The following is a 20,377-nucleotide window of genomic DNA, read 5'->3' as shown; positions in this document are numbered from 1 at the left end:
TGGATTTGAAAAGCGTGCTAAAATTTTACCTGGATAAGACCAGATTGATTAGACGGTCTCACCACCTGTTTGTTAATTATGGACATATGAGAACAGGCGATGCAGCCTCAAAACGAACCATATCTAGATGGATAGTTTCATGTATTGTAACTGCATATCAATTGGCTAACAAACAGTTATTGGCTAGGCCTAAGGCTCATTCGACAAGAGGAAAAGCGGCTACTGCTGCCCCCCTTAATAATGTTCCACTCTCTGAAATCTGTAAGGCTGCTACATGGAAATCTGTGCATACGTTTACTAGGCATTACTGTTTGGACTCAGATGCCAGAGCAGACGCTCAAGTTGGGCAAGCGTCTCTGAGAACTTTGCTTGCATAGTGTATGTCTTTGTCCTGCACTTCTATTAGACAGTCCGCAGAGATAAGGGATGGGCTTGCTAATCTATTCACTGTTTATGACTATTGATGAGGATTCCATGGAAGAGAAGGATAAGTTACTTACCTGTAAATCCTAGATCTCTTCCAGGGGTATCCTCATCAAAGTCAACCCACCCTCCTCCCCGGACTCCAGTCTCCTAGAAGTGCAGGACAGACCATCTGTCTAATCTGTTGGATGCTTTGTCACCGTAAAAAAGTACTGACCTAACTGTGAACCAACTGTCACCTCTCCTTCACCCCTGAGGCATGGTGGGATACTGGAGGTGCTCAGAGTCTTAAAGGCACGGTGCCAAATTTTGTAGTTCTGTTATATTAACCTGCATACAGCCTATTGGCTAATAATGCTCTATTGTTTCCAATGTAGTTTTTTCTCTTTTTTCACATGTGTTGCTGGTACTTCTTTTTCTGTGCCCGGCTATGGGGCTTTAGAAAGTTTTTTCTTGTAATTATAAAGGAGAGAGTTTAAAAAAAACACAAAAAAAACATAGAAATAAAGCATTTTAGCCTGTTTATCAATATAGTCTGCATTGCTGATATACACATGTATACATGAATCTGGTATGAAAATTGTCTACTAAAAAATGCTATTTTTTTCATATATGTTTCATACTTATACATGTGTGTTTTTGTATATGCTCCGGGATCCCCGCACGGGGGCGGGAATATTCAATGTTTATGACTTTGATGAGGATACCCCTGGATGAGAAGTAGGATGTACAGGTAAGTAACTTATCCATCACTGCAACATCCCACTCCTGGAGACTGGAGCTGTAAGTTGAGTACTTACCACAAAACTTCACTAGGACTGTTCTGAAAATTGCACTGTCAATTTGTAAAAGTGATACTTGCCTGTAAACCGTTTTCTTTGCCAAATCTAAAGAAAGTGCTATTGATACGCAAGTTTGATACTTACTTGCAAATGTACTTACTTTCAACTAGAACTTTTTGGTTCTAGAAATAAAGTAACAACATCTATTTTTCCCATATAAATACATTGGCCTGGAGTTGGTCACTGAGTGTGTGCCTCATTTATTGATTGTGTGTGTACATCAAATGCTTTGCACTACCCTCTGAAAAGCCTAACTGCTGGACCACACAACCACAAAAGAGCACATTAGTATTATCTCCTTTAGCCTCTGTTAAGCCTCTGGGGATCCCCTGGAATCTGTGCACACTATATATAATTTTGATATAGTACATACAGAGACCGCTTCCTACAGTGTGAATCTAGAAAGATTCCATACTACAAACAAAGCTAGTTACATGTAATTATGATTATAAAGCTTGATGCTCCTCTCGATTCACGTGCAGCCCTTCCTCCCTATCGCAGAAGGTTCGTAGAAGGAAAAGCAAGAACCTAAGATGCTAGGCATGCATGTGGGCATTGTCTCAGTACGGTTGACATTAAATAGGGACTTTGCATTTGACTTCCACCCACAAGCTAAAAAGTTTTGAGGAAAACACTTCCAGGCCCAACCACTTGATGGCAGGATTGTGCAAAACATGCAAATCCATAAGTGATTAGTGCTTCAAAAGCATAGTTACAGGTAACCAGTTTCACATACAATGCTTGAACCATAATGTTTTACAAAGCAGCCTTTTGCAAGGTAGTATTTTTAAGCGTTTTCGTCAGTGACGTGTGTATACTGGACGTGAAAGAAATGTGTACTGTTGTATGGATAGGTTCATCGACTTCAAAAACTCAGCATTGCCAATTGGATTACACAGATTACATTTTTCAATATATTTTGGTATGGTCAGGGAAACACAGTTGCTGGGAAGAAAGATGACACTATTGACAAGGCAAAGAGCATCCAAGGCAGCAGCAACTGCCAGTGTGCCTCTCCAAGGCACACATGAAGTAGCTAATTGGAGGACACCATTAGGCGCTCACCATTCACTCTTTTCTTGATGTGGCTTTCACAGATGAAACGTTGGATCAAGATGCGAAAAAGAAACATAGTTACAGGTGTATAACTTTTTCACCTGTGCACCAGCTCCTTCTGCTCTAAAGTGCTAAAGTCATAATTGTAAGGCAGTGTGGTCAAATACTAAGCCTGATGTCTTAGATTTGTCTGTATATTTTAGTGTAATGTAGTTATCTTGGTTTAGTTTCAGGATATGGGCAAAATCAGTTTGGAGTTCCTCCTATGCCGCCTAATCAGATGGGCGGGGTGCCAACAGGAAAGCACATGGTAAGGTACTCAAGTGGTTGGATGGTTTCTTATATTTGCACAGTTTGTAGTAGCCCACTGTATGTTGTCTCGTTTTTTCACCATCTTATTTTCCTTCAGTTTTCTCACCAGATGCCACAGAAGTTGCAGTACCAGCACTCGTTTCCCCCAGGACCAATGTCGGGTTCGCTCTTCAGCCCTCACCACCACCAGCAGCAACACCACCACCACCTCAGCAACATGCCCCCTTTCCCGGATGAGCCCATGCTGAAGGGGGCTCCCTTCAACAACTGGTCAGTCTCCCACGATTCGCCTGCCCCCAAGTTTCCTAATCATTTGACCTCCAAAGCGTCTCCTTCTGGGCCAGGCTCTTCTCCCACCACTTCCTCAGATGACGAGGAGCATAACGGAGGCAGCTCCAAGTAAGCACTGTAACCCACCCGTTCTAGCACATTTCATGTGTTCAGAATGACCCAGGTGCTCTCCCAGCCCCCCGTTTGATCAGTAGTTGTAGGCAGGTAGAAGGACCATGTTAATGCTATATGTGGGTCAATGCTTCTGAAAAGGTGTGTTGGAAGGTATTGCTCTATTAGAATTATGGTGTCTGTAGGCTGTCAACATATGAATCACATTTTTATTAATTGTCGCTGCTGGTGTGCTATGTGGTATGCTTTTTGTTTGCATTGCTCTGACAATGTCAGATGCATTTGAAAGCAGTATAGTGCAGCAAGACTTGTTCTGTTGTACAGTGGCTGCTCCTCTCTCTCTGCCTTGGGTTATCATTATATGAATCACATTCCTCATAACAATTGTCAGTGTTGTTGTGCTGTGCCCTTTCTTTGCATATCTGTTGTAATTTCAGATGAATTGGGAAGCAACATCCTGTTGTACTGTCATGGAGCTGCCCTCTTTTCTTCTTGGAGTTTTCAAAGCTGGTGTCTAGCAGGACCTTATTCATCTTAAAAGTGACATGAATGATTCAGAGCCACAAGATAAAAAGTGTTGAATTTCTTTTCATAATAAGGCAAGTGGCAACAAATGTGAGTTCTGGTAGTCAGTGGCACGTGTGCTGTGCTGAAGCATTTGAAACTAAGTTGCTATGTTTTACAGTGGCTTTGGATGTTACAGTCTTACCGTATTAGTGCAAAGGTGTTTGGTGTTTGCCCGTTTAGAGCTCATAAGTTCTTCTGGAACTTGCATTCTGTAATTTGTTGGTGCAGGTACATTCATGTGAACTAGACTATTTTCTGCAATGGGAGTTTTAAGTATCTCAAGGCAGAGTATTTCAGTGTTGTTGTCAAAATGTGGACTTTTATTTCCCTCTGCCCATCAAAAATCACTCCAGTCTTCCGTCTTGGTTTCTTGGGATCACTTTCATTTAGGGCCAGGAACCCTGCTGAAGTATCACATGCAGAGACACATTTGACAAGTCTCCATGCATATCCAACCGCACATAACTTATATAGATTTCAAACACAATGATTTGCATGGTTTGCTTTCTGCCACATTCCATTGCTCACCACAAGCACTTCTGCTGATCCTCAAAGTCACAACACCCTGTTTGTACTGAGAGTGTCAGTTATTTATCCCTGGGCTAAACACTAACTTCCCTCTAGGCCATATACGCTCAGCTGAGTACAAAGGTCAGTAGGTTATTTCTTGGACCGGATTGTGTTCTTTGTACCAAAGTCACGGTTCCACCGTTTGACTATCACATGTACTGGAACTCCGGTTTCAGCACATTTTACTGGTGTCTATTTCTGTCTCAAGTGTATGTTTTTTGTACAAGATGGAGTCTGTGACTAGCACATGTACAGAAACGCTGGTTTCAACACATAGTTTACTGGTGTGTCCATTGCTATCTCATACATATTTTTTGTACAAGATGGACTCTGTTCGCAAAATGGAGTTACTGTATACATTTCTATTTCCTCATTCGCCCCTCTTGTCAATTGATTGACACCTATTTGATGCTGGTGATGTTGTGGCTGTCCCCAATTGTCCATTAGCCTAATTTTTGTTCTAACCAAATTAATTCCTACTCTGCCAATGTTTGCCATCTCTCTCTGGCAGCATTGTAGTATTATTTGGAAGCAACATAGCAGTATTACTATTATGATGGGCAGGAGGGCTTTAAGGAACCCTGATATCCAGGATGGTACCCATGAGAACCACCCTGAAAACCAATCCATAGGTTTGATTTGTTCCGTTGCCATATTTTCTCTCAGAGTGTGCAAAGCTAGCATTGCTTTTGGATAGGGTACCGTTGTCTTCATTATTTCCTGGAATGAACATACAGCAGGAGGAGCCAATCTTGGCACACACTCCAGCTTCCATGGCCGTTAGTAAATCCAGTACAACACAATGTTGCATCACCATTATTCTCATTGCCCCTGATTCTTCTCTGATAGCATTAAAACCATCATCTGTGCGATTCACTAATAACATAAGCTCATGTCGTTTGCTGCAGACATCTGGCATTAGCAACTGCTTGGAACACTGGAATCGGTCCTCCGGTAGGGCATACTCGCACCCAAAACCTCACTTTCGGAGAATAGTAGAAACTCTTCTGGCACACCTTTCACGTCCAGGGCAAATTGTTGACGAATGCACGTCTTCAACCTGTGTGTTAGGGCATGCTTTCTCTTTTGTGCATGCACATAAATGTCTTCCACTGTGACATTTTCATGTAATGGTGCCACTAGTGTTTGGGACATCAGCAGAACAAGGGAGCAAACACCCTGCCAATTTTTGGGCATTTGATAATGTGATTGTGTACCACATGCCCAGTACGTATCCATTAATGCTGCTGTTCCTTCTTGTAGGCTTTGAAGATTTAAACCCTTCGCTGCCAGGCCTTTTCCCCTCCTGTGCTAAGCCTTTTATTGGCTATTTGGGGCAGTTCGCACTTAGGCCCTCATAACTTTTTGTTCACATAAGCTACCCACGCCAAATTTGCGTCCTTTTTTCCACCATCCTAGGGATTCTAGAGGTACCCAGACTTTGTGGGTTACCCTGAAGGAGACCAAGAAATTAGCCAAAATACAGTGAAAATTTCGTTTTCTATTCAAACAAATGGGAAAAAAGGGCTGCAGAAGGCAGCTCGTGGTTTATTCCCTGAAAATGGCACCAACAAAGGGTTTACAGTGCTAAAATCACCATCTTCCCAGCTTTCAGGGACAGGTAGACTTGAATTACAAAACCCCATTTTTTCAACACAATTTTGACATTTTACTGGGACATTCCCCATTTTTACTATTTTTTTGTGCTTTCAGCCTCCTTCCAGTTAGTGACCAAAATGGGTGAGAAACCAGTGCTGGTTCCCAGAAAGCTAAACATTTCTGAAAAGTAGACAAAATTCTGAATTCAGCAAGGGGTCATTGTGTAGATCCTACAAGTGTTTCCTACAGAAAATAACAGTTGAAATAAAAAAATATTGAAATAGAGGTGAAAAAAACAGCCATTTTTCTCCACGTTTTACTCTGTAACTTTTGCACACTGCGATGTCAGATTTTTGAAAGCAATACACTGTTACGTCAGCTGGACTCTTCTGGTTGGCGGGATATATAGGGCTTGTAGGTTCATCAAGAACCCTTGGTACCCAGAGCCAATGAATGAGCTGCACTTTGCAATGGGTTTTTATTCTATACCGGGAATACAGCAATTCATTTGCTGAAATATAAAAAGTGAAAAATAGGTATCAAGAAAACCTTTGTATTTCCAAAATGGCCACAAGATAAGGTGTTGAGAAGCAGTGGTTATTTGCACATCTCTGAATTTCGGGGTGCCCATAATAGCATGGAATTACAGGGCATTTCTCAAGTAGACGTCTTTTTTACACACTGTCTTGCATTCGGAAGGACAAAATGGAGAGAAAGAAAAGGGGCAATAACACTTGTTTTGCTATTCTGTGTTCCCCCATGTCTCCCGATAAAAATGGTACCTCACTTGCGTGGATAGGCCTAGCGCCCGCGTCAGGAACTGCCCCAAAACACAACGTGGACACATCACATTTTCACAAAGAAAACAGAGCTGTTTTTTGCAAAGTGCCTAGCTGTGGATTTTGGCCTCTAGCTCAGCCGGCACCTGGGGAAACCTAGCAAACAAGCGCATTTTTGAAAACTAGATACCTAGGGGAATCCAAGATGGGGTGACTTGTGGGACTCTGACCAGGTTCTGTTACCCAGAATCCTTTGCAACCTCAAAATTTGGCCCAAAAAACACTTTTCCTCTCATTTTGGTGACAGAAAGTTCTGGAATCTTAGAGGAGCCACAAATTTCCTTCAACCCAGCGTTCCCCCCAAGTCTCCCGATAAAAATAGTACCTCACTTGTGGGGGTAGGCCTAGCGCCCGCGACAGGAAAAACCCCAAAACACAACGTGGACACATCACATTTTCACAAACAAAACAGAGCTGTTTTTTGCAAAGTGCCTAGCTGGATTTTGACCTGTAGCTCAGCCGACACCTAGGGAAACCTAGCAAACCTGCGCAGTTTCGAAAACTAGACACCTAGGGGAATCCAAGATTGGGTGACTTGTGGGGCTCTGACCAGGTTCTGTTACCCAGAATCCTTTTCAAACCTCAATATTTGGCCAAAAAAACACCTTTTCTGCTCATTTCGGTGACAGAAAGTTCTGGAATCTGAGAGGAGCCACAAATTTCCTTCCACCCACCGTTCCCCCAAGTCTCCCGATAAAAATGGTACCTCACTTTTGTGGGTGGGCCTACTGCCCGCAAAAGGAAATGCCCCAAAACACTAGCTGGACACATCAAAATTATCAAATACCAACCTACCTGTTTTTGCGGGGGCACCTGTGTTTTTGGCCCTGGGCCTAGCAGCCTCCTAGGGAAACCTACCAAACCCAGACATTTCTGAAAACTAGACACCCGAGGGAGTCCAGTGAGGTGTGACTTGCGTGGATCCCCTAATGTTTTCTTACCCAGAATCCTCAGCAAACCTCAAATTTAGCTAAAAAAGAAAATCACATTTTCCCACATTTCAGTGTGGGATCACCGCACTGGGACAAATTTCATACCACCCAATGTTCCCCTAAGTCTCCCGGTAAAAATGATACCTCATTGGTGTAGGTGGGCCAAGTGCTTGTGAAAGGGAAGAGCCAAAAACATGTCGAAATTGAGGGGGAACCAAACGGAGTCCAAAAGGGTAGTTTGCAAAAAAAAAACATTTTTAGGCTGACAAGTGCAGTAGAATGTTTATCGGTATAGATGAGGCAATGCTGGGTGGTAGGAATTTTGTGGATTCCTGCAGATTCCGGAAGGTTTCATCACAAAAATGTGGGAAAAATGTGTGATTTCCAGCAAAGTTGGAGGTTTGCAGGGCATTGTGGGCACAAAAATGGTGCAGGGTGCATGTGAAACACACCACCCTGGAATCACCAAGATGTTTAGTTTGCAGATGTGTCTAGGTGTTGTGGATTTTTCTACATGGCAGCGTCCCAAAGTCCATAAAGTGCAGCCCTCACCATTCCAAGTGGGACGATTTTGAGAGTTAGCCAAGCTCTCATGGCCCAAATGTAAAACCAAAACCCAGAATAATCAAATGTCTTCTTGCTTGCTGTGGGATAAGATGTTTTAGTGTGCAGGGGAGAGCTGAAAGAATGTTACCCCCCCTTCAGTTGGGGTGGGGGCATAACCAGGCTCATACTGGTTTGTAGCCACCACCCCAATATATATATATATTTTTTTAATTCCCTGGCATCTAGTAGACTGTCTGCCCCATCTGCCCACTGGTGGGCAGAACAACTTTGGCCCCATTTATTTGGGGTGTAGGTATGGCCATACCCCTACCCTCTTATTTTTGAAAAAAAAACTTCCCTGGTCTCGGGGGGGGGGGGGGGACAGAAATGGCCTAAATATAATTTGGCCCCTAGGGAGCGAACCTTGCCTAAGGGGTCGCTCCCCAACAAAAAAAAAAAAAAGATCACTGGCGCCTAGTGGATTCTGCCCCCCCCCGGGGCAGATCGGCCTAACAACACTAGGACGATCTTCCCGGGGGGGGGGGCAGAAAAGGCCTTGCAAAATATTGCCCCCCTGGGGAGCAACCCTTGCCCATGGGGAAGTGGCCTCTGATGAGGTCAGCACGCAAATGCATGCTGACGTCATCAGATGTCACTGTGGGTGTCAGGGGGGGGTTGGGGGGGCCGGGGGTGGAAGGGGAAGGGCTTCTCCTACCATCCCTGCCTTGGGGGTGTGGGAGGGAAGCCCACAGAGGGAGCGCTAGTGCCGAGGACGTAATGGTTATGTCCTCGGCACATGATCACTGTGCCGGTGGACGTAACCATTACATCCCCAGCACAGAAGCGGTTAATGTAATTTGACACTTTTTGTTCCTACCTACCAGTTGTGTCCCATTGCCTCAAAAACATATAGTATAACTCAACCCTGGAAAAATATGTATTGGTGCTGGTATTGAGTCAAAATATGTCGTACTTGTTATTTCCTGGTCCCATATAGGACTACATCCTGTTTTGGTTTCCCTATAATCTGTAGCATTGAAAGCTACTTGCTTTATTAACACTTTGGAGGGACAAATAGATCTAGTATTGAAAACCCATTGCCTGTTCTCGTATGCTGCTCCTTTTAAATGTTAGTGTAGCCCATTTTTCGCGTTCTTTCGCTGTGCTATTTTACTCCCATTGGTACAGTGCTGCTCCATTGTTCTTCCTAATACTGCTGTGGTATTCATCTTTACTGCCCTGAAAGAATATTTGGAATACTGTTTTCTGCCCCCAAAGGAGCAGGACATTAATACTAATAGACATGTGGGGTTGGTTCGCTCCTTCACTCTCCATTTCAGTACTATCTGCTTCATGTGGTATTAACGAGCAAACAAAACGTGTCTTATCTGAGTGTTCCCTGACAGTAGTATGTAAACTTCTATACCAAGTGTTCGTCATCAAAAATGGGTGTAGTGAGATGGTCAGTAAGTTCTCTTTTTGCTTAGGTGATTTGGCAGATATATGCCTATAATCCCTAGGTGCTTGTGGTGTTACAATTGCATTGCTACCTAGCAGACCCTTATCTCGTAAGGAGGGTATCAACAACTTTTTTTTTTTTTTTTTTTACTACTTGGCAGACCCTTATCTTGTAAGGAGGGGATCAGCAACATCTGAAAATGACTGTCTAGCGGGATCTCACCCTTTATGAGTGTGAGAGACAGCATCACAAACAAAAACAATAAGCAACAAAGAATAACGTCCCCCCTCTCCTTACTCCTGAGGAGAAAGGCTGCGGTATTGGGACAGTCATACATCTGATAAGTGAATCCAGTGCTTCAGTCCCTAGACCTTTACTGATGTTGGTGTTACTCGAATCACTTTGTAGAGGCAGAGAAGTTGTGGATCCTTCCACTGGTGCACAAAGTTCTTCACAAAGTCCTGGCATCTATCTGGGATAGATGTTCTTCTGTGGTACCACTGGTGGGGCGATGGAGCTCACTTTTTGAAGCCGAACCTGCTTTGAGAAAACTTACACAACACGTGTTTATGCACTCATATATGCTTACGTCTCTTGCCATACTAAACCAATTGTTTTTTGTGCATCAGTATTGTTTCTATGGGGCACAAAGCCCATAGGCATTAACCTGCCTATGACTATTTGATGTAGTGTCAAATGATGGTCTGAAGAGGGAGCATTCCTTAGGGAAAATAAAGCTGGTAGCAAACAATAAATCCAATTTGCATTCAAGGTGACTGACAATTTAGTCATGTGCTCATATATTTTGCTGGCGAAATGTTTCCCATTACCGGAGCGAATCCCTTTTGGAATTCCCCATCTTGGGATAACTTCTTTAACTAAAGATTTAGCTGCACTTTTTTGCATCTTGGCTGTGGCAAGGTCCTGCCTCTATCCGTCAGGAGAATGGACAGACGACTATAATCAAATATCTCATGTTTTGGCATCTGTGAATCATGTCCACATAATCTATGTGTAACTCTTGAAAAGGGCCTTCGGGTCATGGAATGGAGGATAAAAGTTTAGTTGCTGGTCTTGTGCTATCATACTGTTTGCAGATGATACATTGGTGTAAAATATGTCTATTAACTTAAGAAGCTCTGGAACAAACCAATCTGCTGAAAGTATATATGTTTTTTCTTTGGTAGATGTGATGGCAAATGTAGTTGAGTCAGTGCTAAATGGAACAACCTCTGTGGTATCACTAGTTTTCCTGTGTCTGTATATCGATACAGAAAATCACTTGAAACCATACATCCTCTATTGTCCCAAACTTCTCTCTCTTCCACGGGAACGGTTTCCTGTATGTCCTGCAAATGATGTGCTGCTAACGCGAGATAACATACGTCAGTATTTTCAAAGTGCCCTTCTGTCACAGTACATATTCTAGAGGACATCTGTCCTGCTTTGTAGCTGCATTGTCTGCTATGTCATTACCTTGGGAAATGGTATCTAACCCATTAGTATGTGCTTGACATTTCACTATTGCTTTTGTCCCCCCTCCCCCTACCACCTCTTTCTTTAATTCTGAAATCAGTTCCTGTAGGAGATCATGTGTTTCTGGCGTACCGTCGCTTTTCTTGAAACCCTGTCTCTTCCATTTGCTGAGACCTGAGTGTACAGTGGAAGTGACATGCTGAATCAGAATAAACAGTAACATCATCTGGATGTACTATCTGTAAGGCCTGTATCAGAGCTTTGTGCTGAAAAATGGGATGGCAGTGGTATATACTGTAATACTGAGTACATGACTTTTAGTGGAACTCCTGTTTGTTATACTACTGCTGCGCCTGTGTGCCTTATCCCTGTTTGCTGATCTATTTGGGACGAACCATCAGTATATAACATTCTGTTGTGTGGTAAGGGCAATTCTGACGCGTATGTTTCTGTGTCTTCCTGATGTGTTGCACATTCTTTTCCAGGGGATCCTCATCAATAGTCATAAACATTGAATATTCCCGCCCTTGTGCGGGGACCCCGGAGCATATATAAAATACACACATATAAAGTATGAAATATGCACGAAAAATATATATATAGCATTTTTAGTAGACAAATTTTTCATACTAAACTCATATATACATGTGTAAAACAGCAATGCAGGCTATAATCATAAACAGGCTAAAATGCTTTATTTCTATGGAGTTTTTTTTTTTAAATCTTTCCAAAATTACAATAAGACAATAAATATCTACCAAAGCACCACAACTGGGCTTAGGGAAATAAGCAGTAGTAATCATTAGAGAAAAAGAGAAAAAACGACATTGAAAAACAATGGAGCATTCTTAGCCAATAGGCTGCATGCAGGTTAACACAGGAGAACCATAAAAACGTTGTCACCGTGCCTTTAAGACCCTGAGCACCTCCAGTATCCCACCATGCCTCAGGGTTGAAGGAGAGGTGACAGTTGATTCACAGTTAGGTCAGTTCTTTTTTCCGGCTTCTTCTGAGAGGATCCTGGAGCATTGAGCTCTCAGTTTTTCTGAGTTTTTCTCAGAAAAATACTTTAGAACAGCCTTTTTTCCTACTTTACTCAACATCTAACATCATTGTCTGAGTTTGGAAGTTTTTTCCTGACAGAAAAATGCCTTCACTTTTTGTGAAATGCCCTTCCTGTGGGAAGAAGAAGGCCCAGTCAGATACACACACTCTTTGTATTGTGTGCTTGCCTCAGAGTCACTGCCCTGACACTTGCAAACACTGCAAGAACATGTCAAAGAGGACTCTGAAGGACCGAGAAAAGATCAGGCTTCATGGGCTTCACGAGAGGCAGAAAACATCACCCTCTTCGCTTCCCAGGCAGCCAACAAGCCACCCTCAGGAGAGAATGGGTAGGTCGACGTCAGCAGGTAGGAAAGTACCTGTTTGTTCACCGTCGACGTCGTCGCTGCCACCATCTCACCGCCATAGATCGACGGCGACCCGCCCGACGTCGAAGGATACGACGTTGAGAGAACATGGCCATCGCAGGGGCATATCTCCGTCGACGGCAACCCGCCGATCGACGTCGAGCCATCGCCGGCGCGCCCATTTGCCGCCGAAGGCCTCGCACCCCTCGACGTCAAGAGAGACGGCGTCGAAATCACCACAGCGGCGAGAGCGAGGACATCCGCCGTCGGCCGCCCACCGCTCCATGTCGAGGCACACGACGGCGAGCAGGTCGAGGTCCAGAGATCGCCGTTCGACGTCGAGACACTCAATGTCGAGACACTCAAGGGCGAGACAGGAACAACCGGCGGCGCTCCCTTCGAAGTCAGTACGGCTGTCGACGTCGACACAGGTTTTACCTGTCTTGCAGGGAGCAGAACCCTTCCGCCAGCAGATAAGACTACTCCATCTCCAGTGGTCTCCATAAGGAGTGGTTCATCTCGTTCGAGAGCGGCATCGTCGGGGCATGTCTCACCCATCAATTTGTCACCAAGATGGTTGGAGAGCCTTAACAGACCAACGGCCTCTCCGGATTCGCAGTATTCACGGATGTACTCTCCTACTGCCTCTCTCCCGAGAACACCATCACCGACAGCGCGGGCAGGACGGGCTCGTTCTGCTTCTCGCCAACCGACCACGAGGCCTGGGCGCTCTGTTACAGCGTCTCGCAGCAGGTCACGTTCCCAGCGATGATCTAGGTCACGATCAAGACACAGAAGATCGCCCTCTTGGTCATCGCCAGGGTCGTCCGTTAGACGATACTCCCCCACCTTAACAGATTCTCCACCAGCTAGAGTTTCACCGGTGGATGACATCACTACTTTTAATGAGGTGCTTTTCAGGGGAGCACAGAAGTTAAATATAGAGGTTCCAGAACCATCAACCTCCTCATCAGTCATTTTTGAGACTCTACAGCATAGAGCAGTTTTGAAAAAACTACTGCCGCTAGTGCCTGGTCTGTTGCAGCCAACCATGGACACTTTTTTGGCGCCAGCCACCCTCCAATCTGTTCCTGCTAGGATTTTGAAAAAATATAAAGCGCCTGAACAAGATCCTTTATTCCTAAGAACTGATCCGCCGCCGGAGTCATATTGTCCGCAGCCCGAAAAACTCACTCAGTGGCATCATCCTCCACGGTCCCACCGGACAAAGAGAGCAGACATCTAGACACTCTGGGGAGAAAAATGTGCGGCACGGCGGCATCTGTGATGAAGGTCTCCAGCGCGTCTGCACTCCTAGGCAGATATGACTGTTCTCTGTGGGACTCTCTCAACAGGTTCACAGAAAAATTACCTAGAGAAGACAGACAGAACTTCCAAGAGATCCTGCAAGAGGGATGTCTGGTATCCAACCAAGTCATCAGCGCAGCAGCAGATGGGGTAGACTTAGCTGCACATGGGTACGCACATGGAATCTGTGCAAGAAGGTCTTCCTGGTTGAGATTGACTGGTTTAAAACAGGAAGCACAACAGCGCATCCTAAATCTTCCATTCAACGGGAACTCGCTGTTTGGTACCCATACGGACGAAGAAATGGCGCGCATGAAAACTGAAGTGGACACCATGAGGGCAGTAGGCCTGGAAAGGAAGAAGGACTTCAGGCGGAGGTATAGGCCTTATGACAGGCGCCCTTTCCAGCAGAAGGTTCAAACCCCTCACTGGTCCCAGAGACCACAGCAAAGGCAGGGACGCCCTCTTTTTCAGTCTTGTAAGGCCACAAGGGAACGAGGGTCAAGTAGACCACAACAGTCCACACCCAAAGCGCCGGCCAAGCAATGAGAACTCACTTCCCTCAACACTGTGCACCACTCCGGTGGGGGGGAAGTATCACAGATTTTCTTCTGAGTGGCGCTCGATCACAAAAGACAAATGGGTGCTCAATATTGTCGAAAATGGCTACTCCCTTCTTTTCCGGCAACCTCCACCGCACTTGCCACCAGCCAAATGCAATCCATCTCACGTCAGCCTATTGCGCAAAGAGGCTCTCGCCCTTTTACGAAAGAAGGCAATAGAAAAAGTTCCACTTGCGCACAGAGGAAAGGGGGTTTACTCCCGTTATTTTCTGGTGGCGAAAAAAGGCCAAGAGGGCGTTTTCAGACGGATTCTGGACTTAAGGCTTCTGAACAAGTACATAAGAAAGCAAAAGTTCAGGATGCTGGCTCTTAACCAGATTTTCCCTCAGCTACATCAGGGAGATTGGATGTGCTCCATCGACCTGCAGGATGCATATTTTCACATCCCGATAGTTCCCAAGCATCGGAAATTCCTGCGCTTCCAGATAGCCTCACAGCATTATCAGTTCAAAGTGCTACCATTCGGCCTGAAATCTGCCCCCCGCGTCTTCTCGAAATGCGTGGCAGTGGTAGCGGCACATCTTCGAAAACAAAAAATCTTCATTTACCCATACCTAGATGACTGGCTACTGAAAGCCTCCTCTCCGGAGCAGGCGAGAACCCATCGGGACATTGTGCTCAAGGTTTTCGAGTCTCTAGGTCTTCAAGTCAACTACCAAAAGTCCACCTTGATTCCAACGCAGAACCTCCACTACCTGGGAGCAATACTAAACACAGAGCTCCAAAGAGTGTATCCTTCGGAGGAACGACAATTCTCAATAAAGAAAAAGTGTGAAGACCTGTTAAGATCCGACGCACCTACGGCCCGTCAGGTGACATCTCTGCTGGGCTCCATGGCATCATGCATTTTCATTGTCCCGAATGCCAGGCTACATATGAGGCCCCTCCAAGAGGCGTTGGAAAACAACTGGAGCCAAAGGACAGACCACTGGGAGGACAGAGTGCGGTTACCGATAGCAGCACGTCAGTCATTGCAATGGTGGATGCACAAACCACACCTATCAGTAGGGGCTCCGTTTCACCAGGTAATTCCATCCGACACTCTGGTAACGGATGCGTCTCTTCAAGGATGGGGGGCTCATCTAGGTCCCCTTCAAGCTCAGGGCCTGTGGTCCGACAACGAAAGGAAGTACCACATCAATCTGCTGGAGCTCAGAGCGGTCCATCTGGCTCTCACGTCTTTTGCTCCATCGATTCAGGGGAAATCTCTCCTAATACAAACGGACAATACAACCACAATGTATTACTTGAACAGACAAGGGGGAACGAGATCCCTACCCCTATCTCGGGAGTCCCAAACAATCTGGCATTGGCTCCTGGCCAGAGGGATGTCGCTTACAGCGGTTCACCTACCAGATCAACAAAACGTGGAAGCAGATTTTCTGAGCAGACACCTAGAGGACGCCCACGATTGGGTCCTACTCGGAGAAGTCGTCGAAGACATCTTCGCTAAATGGGGTCGGCCTCAATTGGATCTCTTCGCAGACGAGGTAAACAAGAAATGCCCAGACTTCGCATCCAGGTTCTACCGTCCGGGATCTCGAGGGAATGCCCTGTTGATCGACTGGTCAGGGATATTTCTCTACGCTTTTCCACCGATTCCCCTCATACCGGCAGTGATCAACAAACTTTACAGATCCAGCACCAGAATGATTCTCATAGCTCCACAATGGCCCCGTCAATTCTGGTACACAGATCTCCTCAACCTATCGGAACAACCTCACAGGAGGCTGCCGTGCAGACCGGATCTTCTGAGCAGGATGGAGGGCAGGGTCCTGCACCCCAACCTACCCTCTCTGAGCTTGACAGCATGGCTCCTGAATTCCTGCAGTATGGGCACCTAGGGCTCTCGCAGGAGTGCATGAACATCTTGAAAGAGTCCAGACGACCTTCCACGCGGTGTTCTTACGCGTTTAAGTGGAAGAGGTTCTATATATGGTGCTGTCAGCAAGGTCAGAATCCCATACGGGCTCAGGAGGACGTCATACTGTCTTACTTACTCCATCTGGCAAAGTCCGGTCTGCAGGTATTGTCTATTAAGGTACATTTGTCTGCCATTACAGCCTATCGTAAGTCACCTTCTCAGGAATCCTTCTTTACGAAACCAGTAGTCAAGGATTTCTTGGAAGGTTTGAAAAAAGTTTTTCCACCCATTCGGAAACCCTCCCCTCCATGGGAACTGAACATAGTACTGTCAAAACTTATGGGCCCTCCTTTCGAACCTATACACAAAGCCTCTTTGCAACACCTGACGTGGAAGACGGCTTTTTTGGTAGCCATTACTTCCGCAAGGAGGGTCAGTGAAATTCAGGCTTTGTCCTCCAAAGAACCGTACACAGTCTTTCATGACAATAGAGTAGTTCTGCGAACTCACCCATCATTCCTACCGAAGGTGGTGTCAGAATTCCACATCAATCAGACTATTTCTCTACCAACTTTTTTCCCCAATCCGGAGACTCCGGCGGAGAAAGAGTTGCACTCCCTAGATCTGAAAAGATTTCTCACATTTTATTTGGATAAAACAAAATTGATTAGACATTCCAACCACTTGTTTATAAATTATGGTCATTTGCGAACAGGAGAGGCAGCATGTAAACGAACCATATCAAGATGGATAGTTTCTTGTATTGTTAATGCATACCAGTTGGCTAACAAACAACTACTTGCTAGACCTAAAGAGCATTCCACAAAAGGAAAAGCGGCTACTGCTGCCCTCCTTAATAATGTTCCAATATCTGAAATTTGTAAGGCTGCTACAGGGAAGTCTGTACATACATTTACTAGACATTACTGTTTGGACTCAGATGCAAGAGCAGACGCCCAAGTTGGGCAAGCTTCTCTGAGGAATTTGTTCGCATGATACATATCTATTCCTGCACTTCTATTGGACAGTCCGCAGAGTCCAGGGATGGGTTTACTAATCTATTCATTGTTTATGACTATTGATGAGGATCCCCTGGAAGAGAAGGATAAGTTACTTACCTGTAAATCCTAGTTCTCTTCCAGGGGTATCCTCATCAAAGTCATAAACAACCCACCCTCCTCCCCGGACGCACGTCTCCTAGAAGTGCAGGACAGACTATCTTTCGAATCGGCTACACAGATTGTCACCGTAAAAAAGTACTGACCTAACTGTGAACCAACTGTCACCTCTCCTTCACCCCTGAGGCATGGTGGGATACTGGAGGTGCTCAGGGTCTTAAAGGCACGGTGCCAAAGTTTTTATGGTTCTCCTGTGTTAACCTGCATGCAGCCTATTGGCTAAGAATGCTCCATTGTTTTTCAATGTAGTTTTTTCTTTTTTTTCTCTAATGATTACTACTGCTTATTTCCCTAAGCCCAGTTGTGGGGCTTTGGTAGATATTTATTCTCTTATTGTAATTTTGTAAAGATTTAAAAAAAAAAAAAAAAAAAAAAAACTCCATAGAAATAAAGCATTTTAGCCTGTTTATGATTATAGCCTACATTGCTGTTTTACACATGTATATATGAGTTTAGTATGAAAAATTTGTCTACTAAAAATGCTATATATATATATGTTCGATGGCATCTGTCGCTGTAGATACACATGTTGTGCATAGCCCGCCATCTGGTGTTGGGTCGGAGTGTTACAAGTTGTTTTTCTTCGAAGAAGTCTTTCGAGTCACGGGACCGAGTGACTCCTCCTTTTGTCTCCATTGCGCATGGGCGTCGACTCCATCTTCGATTGTTTTCTTTCCGCCATCGGGTTCGGACGTGTTCCTGTCGCTCCGAGTTTCGGAACGGAAAGTTAGCTAACTATCGGAAGATTACGTCGGTATTGTTGCGTTCGGGATCGGCTTAGTTAGAATCGACACCGCATCGAAGTTTGAAGAGCTCCGGTGCCCTTCGGGGTAGCTTTCGATCCCCCGTCGGGGCCTGGTTGGCCCGACCGCGTGTCAGACAACGCAGATGGAACGGACCCCGTTTCGTTTCTGTCCCAAATGCCACAACAAATACCCGTATTCAGACCAACATTTGGTCTGTAACCTGTGCCTGTCGCCTGAGCACAGTGAAGAGACTTGCGAGGCCTGTCGTGCGTTCCGGTCCCGAAAGACACTCCGTGACCGTCGAGCCAGAAGACTTCAGATGGCGTCCACGCCGACAGCACACCGAGAGTTCGAGGAACAAGAGGAGGAAGAAGCCTTCTCGATCCACGAATCGGACTCCGAGGAATTCGACGATCAAAGAACTGTGAGTAAGACGTCGAAGGCAACACACAAGAAAAGTGACAAGGCCCAGGGGACGCCACTGCCACCAGGCCATGGCTCGACCCATAAATTCGGTGACCGACCGTCGGCACCGAAAAAGGCCGAAACAGTGCCGAGATCGTCCGACTCCGGTCGAGACACCGGCACGCAGCCTGCTCGGGACCGAGACAGTGCTGCTGAAAAAGATAGACGCCGAGATAGCGGTGCCAAAACGGCTCGACGCCGAGACAGTGGCACCGAGGAAGATCGACGCCGAGAGGTTTCGACTCCGAAAAAGAAAAAAGTCACCTCGGAGCCGAAAAAGAGTACAGACAGGGTTTCGGTGCCAAAACGAGCCGCAACCGACCCAGTTACCGGTTCCTATTCAGAGGAGCAATCACTGTCCTCTCAGATGCGAAAGCATAGATTTGAGGAAGAGTTGCAATCCACCGAAGTGGACCATACGCAGAAACGTATTTTCATACAGGAAGGAACAGGGAAAATAAGCACCCTTCCCCCAATTAGGAGAAAAAGGAGACTGGAGTTTCAAACAGACCAAGCACCACAAACAAAAATGGTGAGAAAGGTAACTCCGCCACCCTCTCCTCCACCTGTAACTAACGTTTCACCAGCACAAACTCCATCACATTCCCCGGCTCACACCACCGCGAGCCAAGGTGACCAGGACCAAGACGCTTGGGACTTATACGACGCCCCAGTGTCGGACAACAGTCCAGAGGTGTATCCCACAAAGCCCTCACCACCAGAAGACAGCACGGCTTATTCACAAGTGGTGGCTAGAGCGGCAGAGTTCCACAACGTAAACCTCCACTCAGAACCAGTCGAGGATGACTTCTTATTCAACACCCTCTCCTCCACCCACAGCTCCTACCAAAGCTTGCCTATGCTCCCAGGAATGCTTCGGCACGCAAAGGAAATCTTCAAGGAGCCGGTCAAGAGTAGGGCAATAACGCCAAGGGTGGAAAAGAAATATAAAGCACCTCCCACAGACCCTGTTTTCATCACCACACAGCTGCCACCAGATTCCGTCGTAGTAGGAGCAGCTCGCAAGAGAGCCAACTCCCACACATCTGGTTATGCACCACCCCCAGATAAAGAGAGCCGCAAGTTCGATGCAGCCGGAAAGAGAGTCGCAGCACAGGCTGCAAACCAGTGGCGCATCGCTAACTCCCAAGCACTACTTGCGCGCTATGACAGAGCCCATTGGGACGAGATGCAACACCTCATTGAGCATCTACCCAAGGAACTACAAAAGAGGGCGAAGCAGGTGGTTGAGGAAGGACAGAACATATCTAATAATCAGATACGCTCCTCTATGGACGCAGCGGACACAGCTGCGAGAACAAAACACATCTGTGACTATAAGAAGGCACGCATGGCTACGAACGTCTGGTTTTAAACCAGAGATACAGCAGGCAGTGCTCAATATGCCATTCAATAAAAAACAACTGTTCGGACCAGAGGTGGACACGGCAATTGAGAAACTGAAAAAGGACACTGACACTGCTAAAGCCATGGGCGCACTCTACTCCCCGCAGAGCAGAGGCACTTACAGCACCTTCCGCAAGACAACCTTTAGAGGGGGGTTTCGGGGTCAGGCCACACAAGCCAGCACCTCACAGACAACACCGTCCAGCTACCAGGGACAGTACCAGAGGGGAGGCTTTCGGGGCCAATACAGAGGACAATTCCCTAGGAATAGGGGAAAATTTCAAAGCCCCAAAACCCCTACAACCAAGCAGTGACTCACATGTCACTCATCCCCTCCACACAACACCAGTG

General features: G+C 45.9%; 1 protein-coding gene across 2 annotated transcripts in view; it reads left to right on the top strand.

Annotated features, from left to right (window-relative positions):
* The window catches only part of FAM120C (family with sequence similarity 120 member C), a 564,585-nt gene that overhangs the window by 97,254 nt on the left and 446,954 nt on the right, over positions 1-20,377 (top strand). Inside the window, exons 6-7 of one of the 2 annotated variants that reach the window (XM_069209344.1) lie at positions 2,549-2,631; positions 2,731-3,032. In XM_069209344.1, the coding sequence (XP_069065445.1) occupies positions 2,549-2,631; positions 2,731-3,032 (385 nt within the window). The remainder of the gene's footprint in view (positions 1-2,548; positions 2,632-2,730; positions 3,033-20,377) is intronic. The other variant, XM_069209345.1, reaches the window with a different exon arrangement.

Source organism: Pleurodeles waltl, chromosome 10, assembly GCF_031143425.1.
Source record: "Pleurodeles waltl isolate 20211129_DDA chromosome 10, aPleWal1.hap1.20221129, whole genome shotgun sequence".
In the NCBI taxonomy this organism is placed as follows: Eukaryota; Metazoa; Chordata; class Amphibia; order Caudata; family Salamandridae; genus Pleurodeles; species Pleurodeles waltl.
Note: the sequence above shows the minus strand (reverse complement) of the source record. Positions and strands in the feature narration are given on the sequence as shown.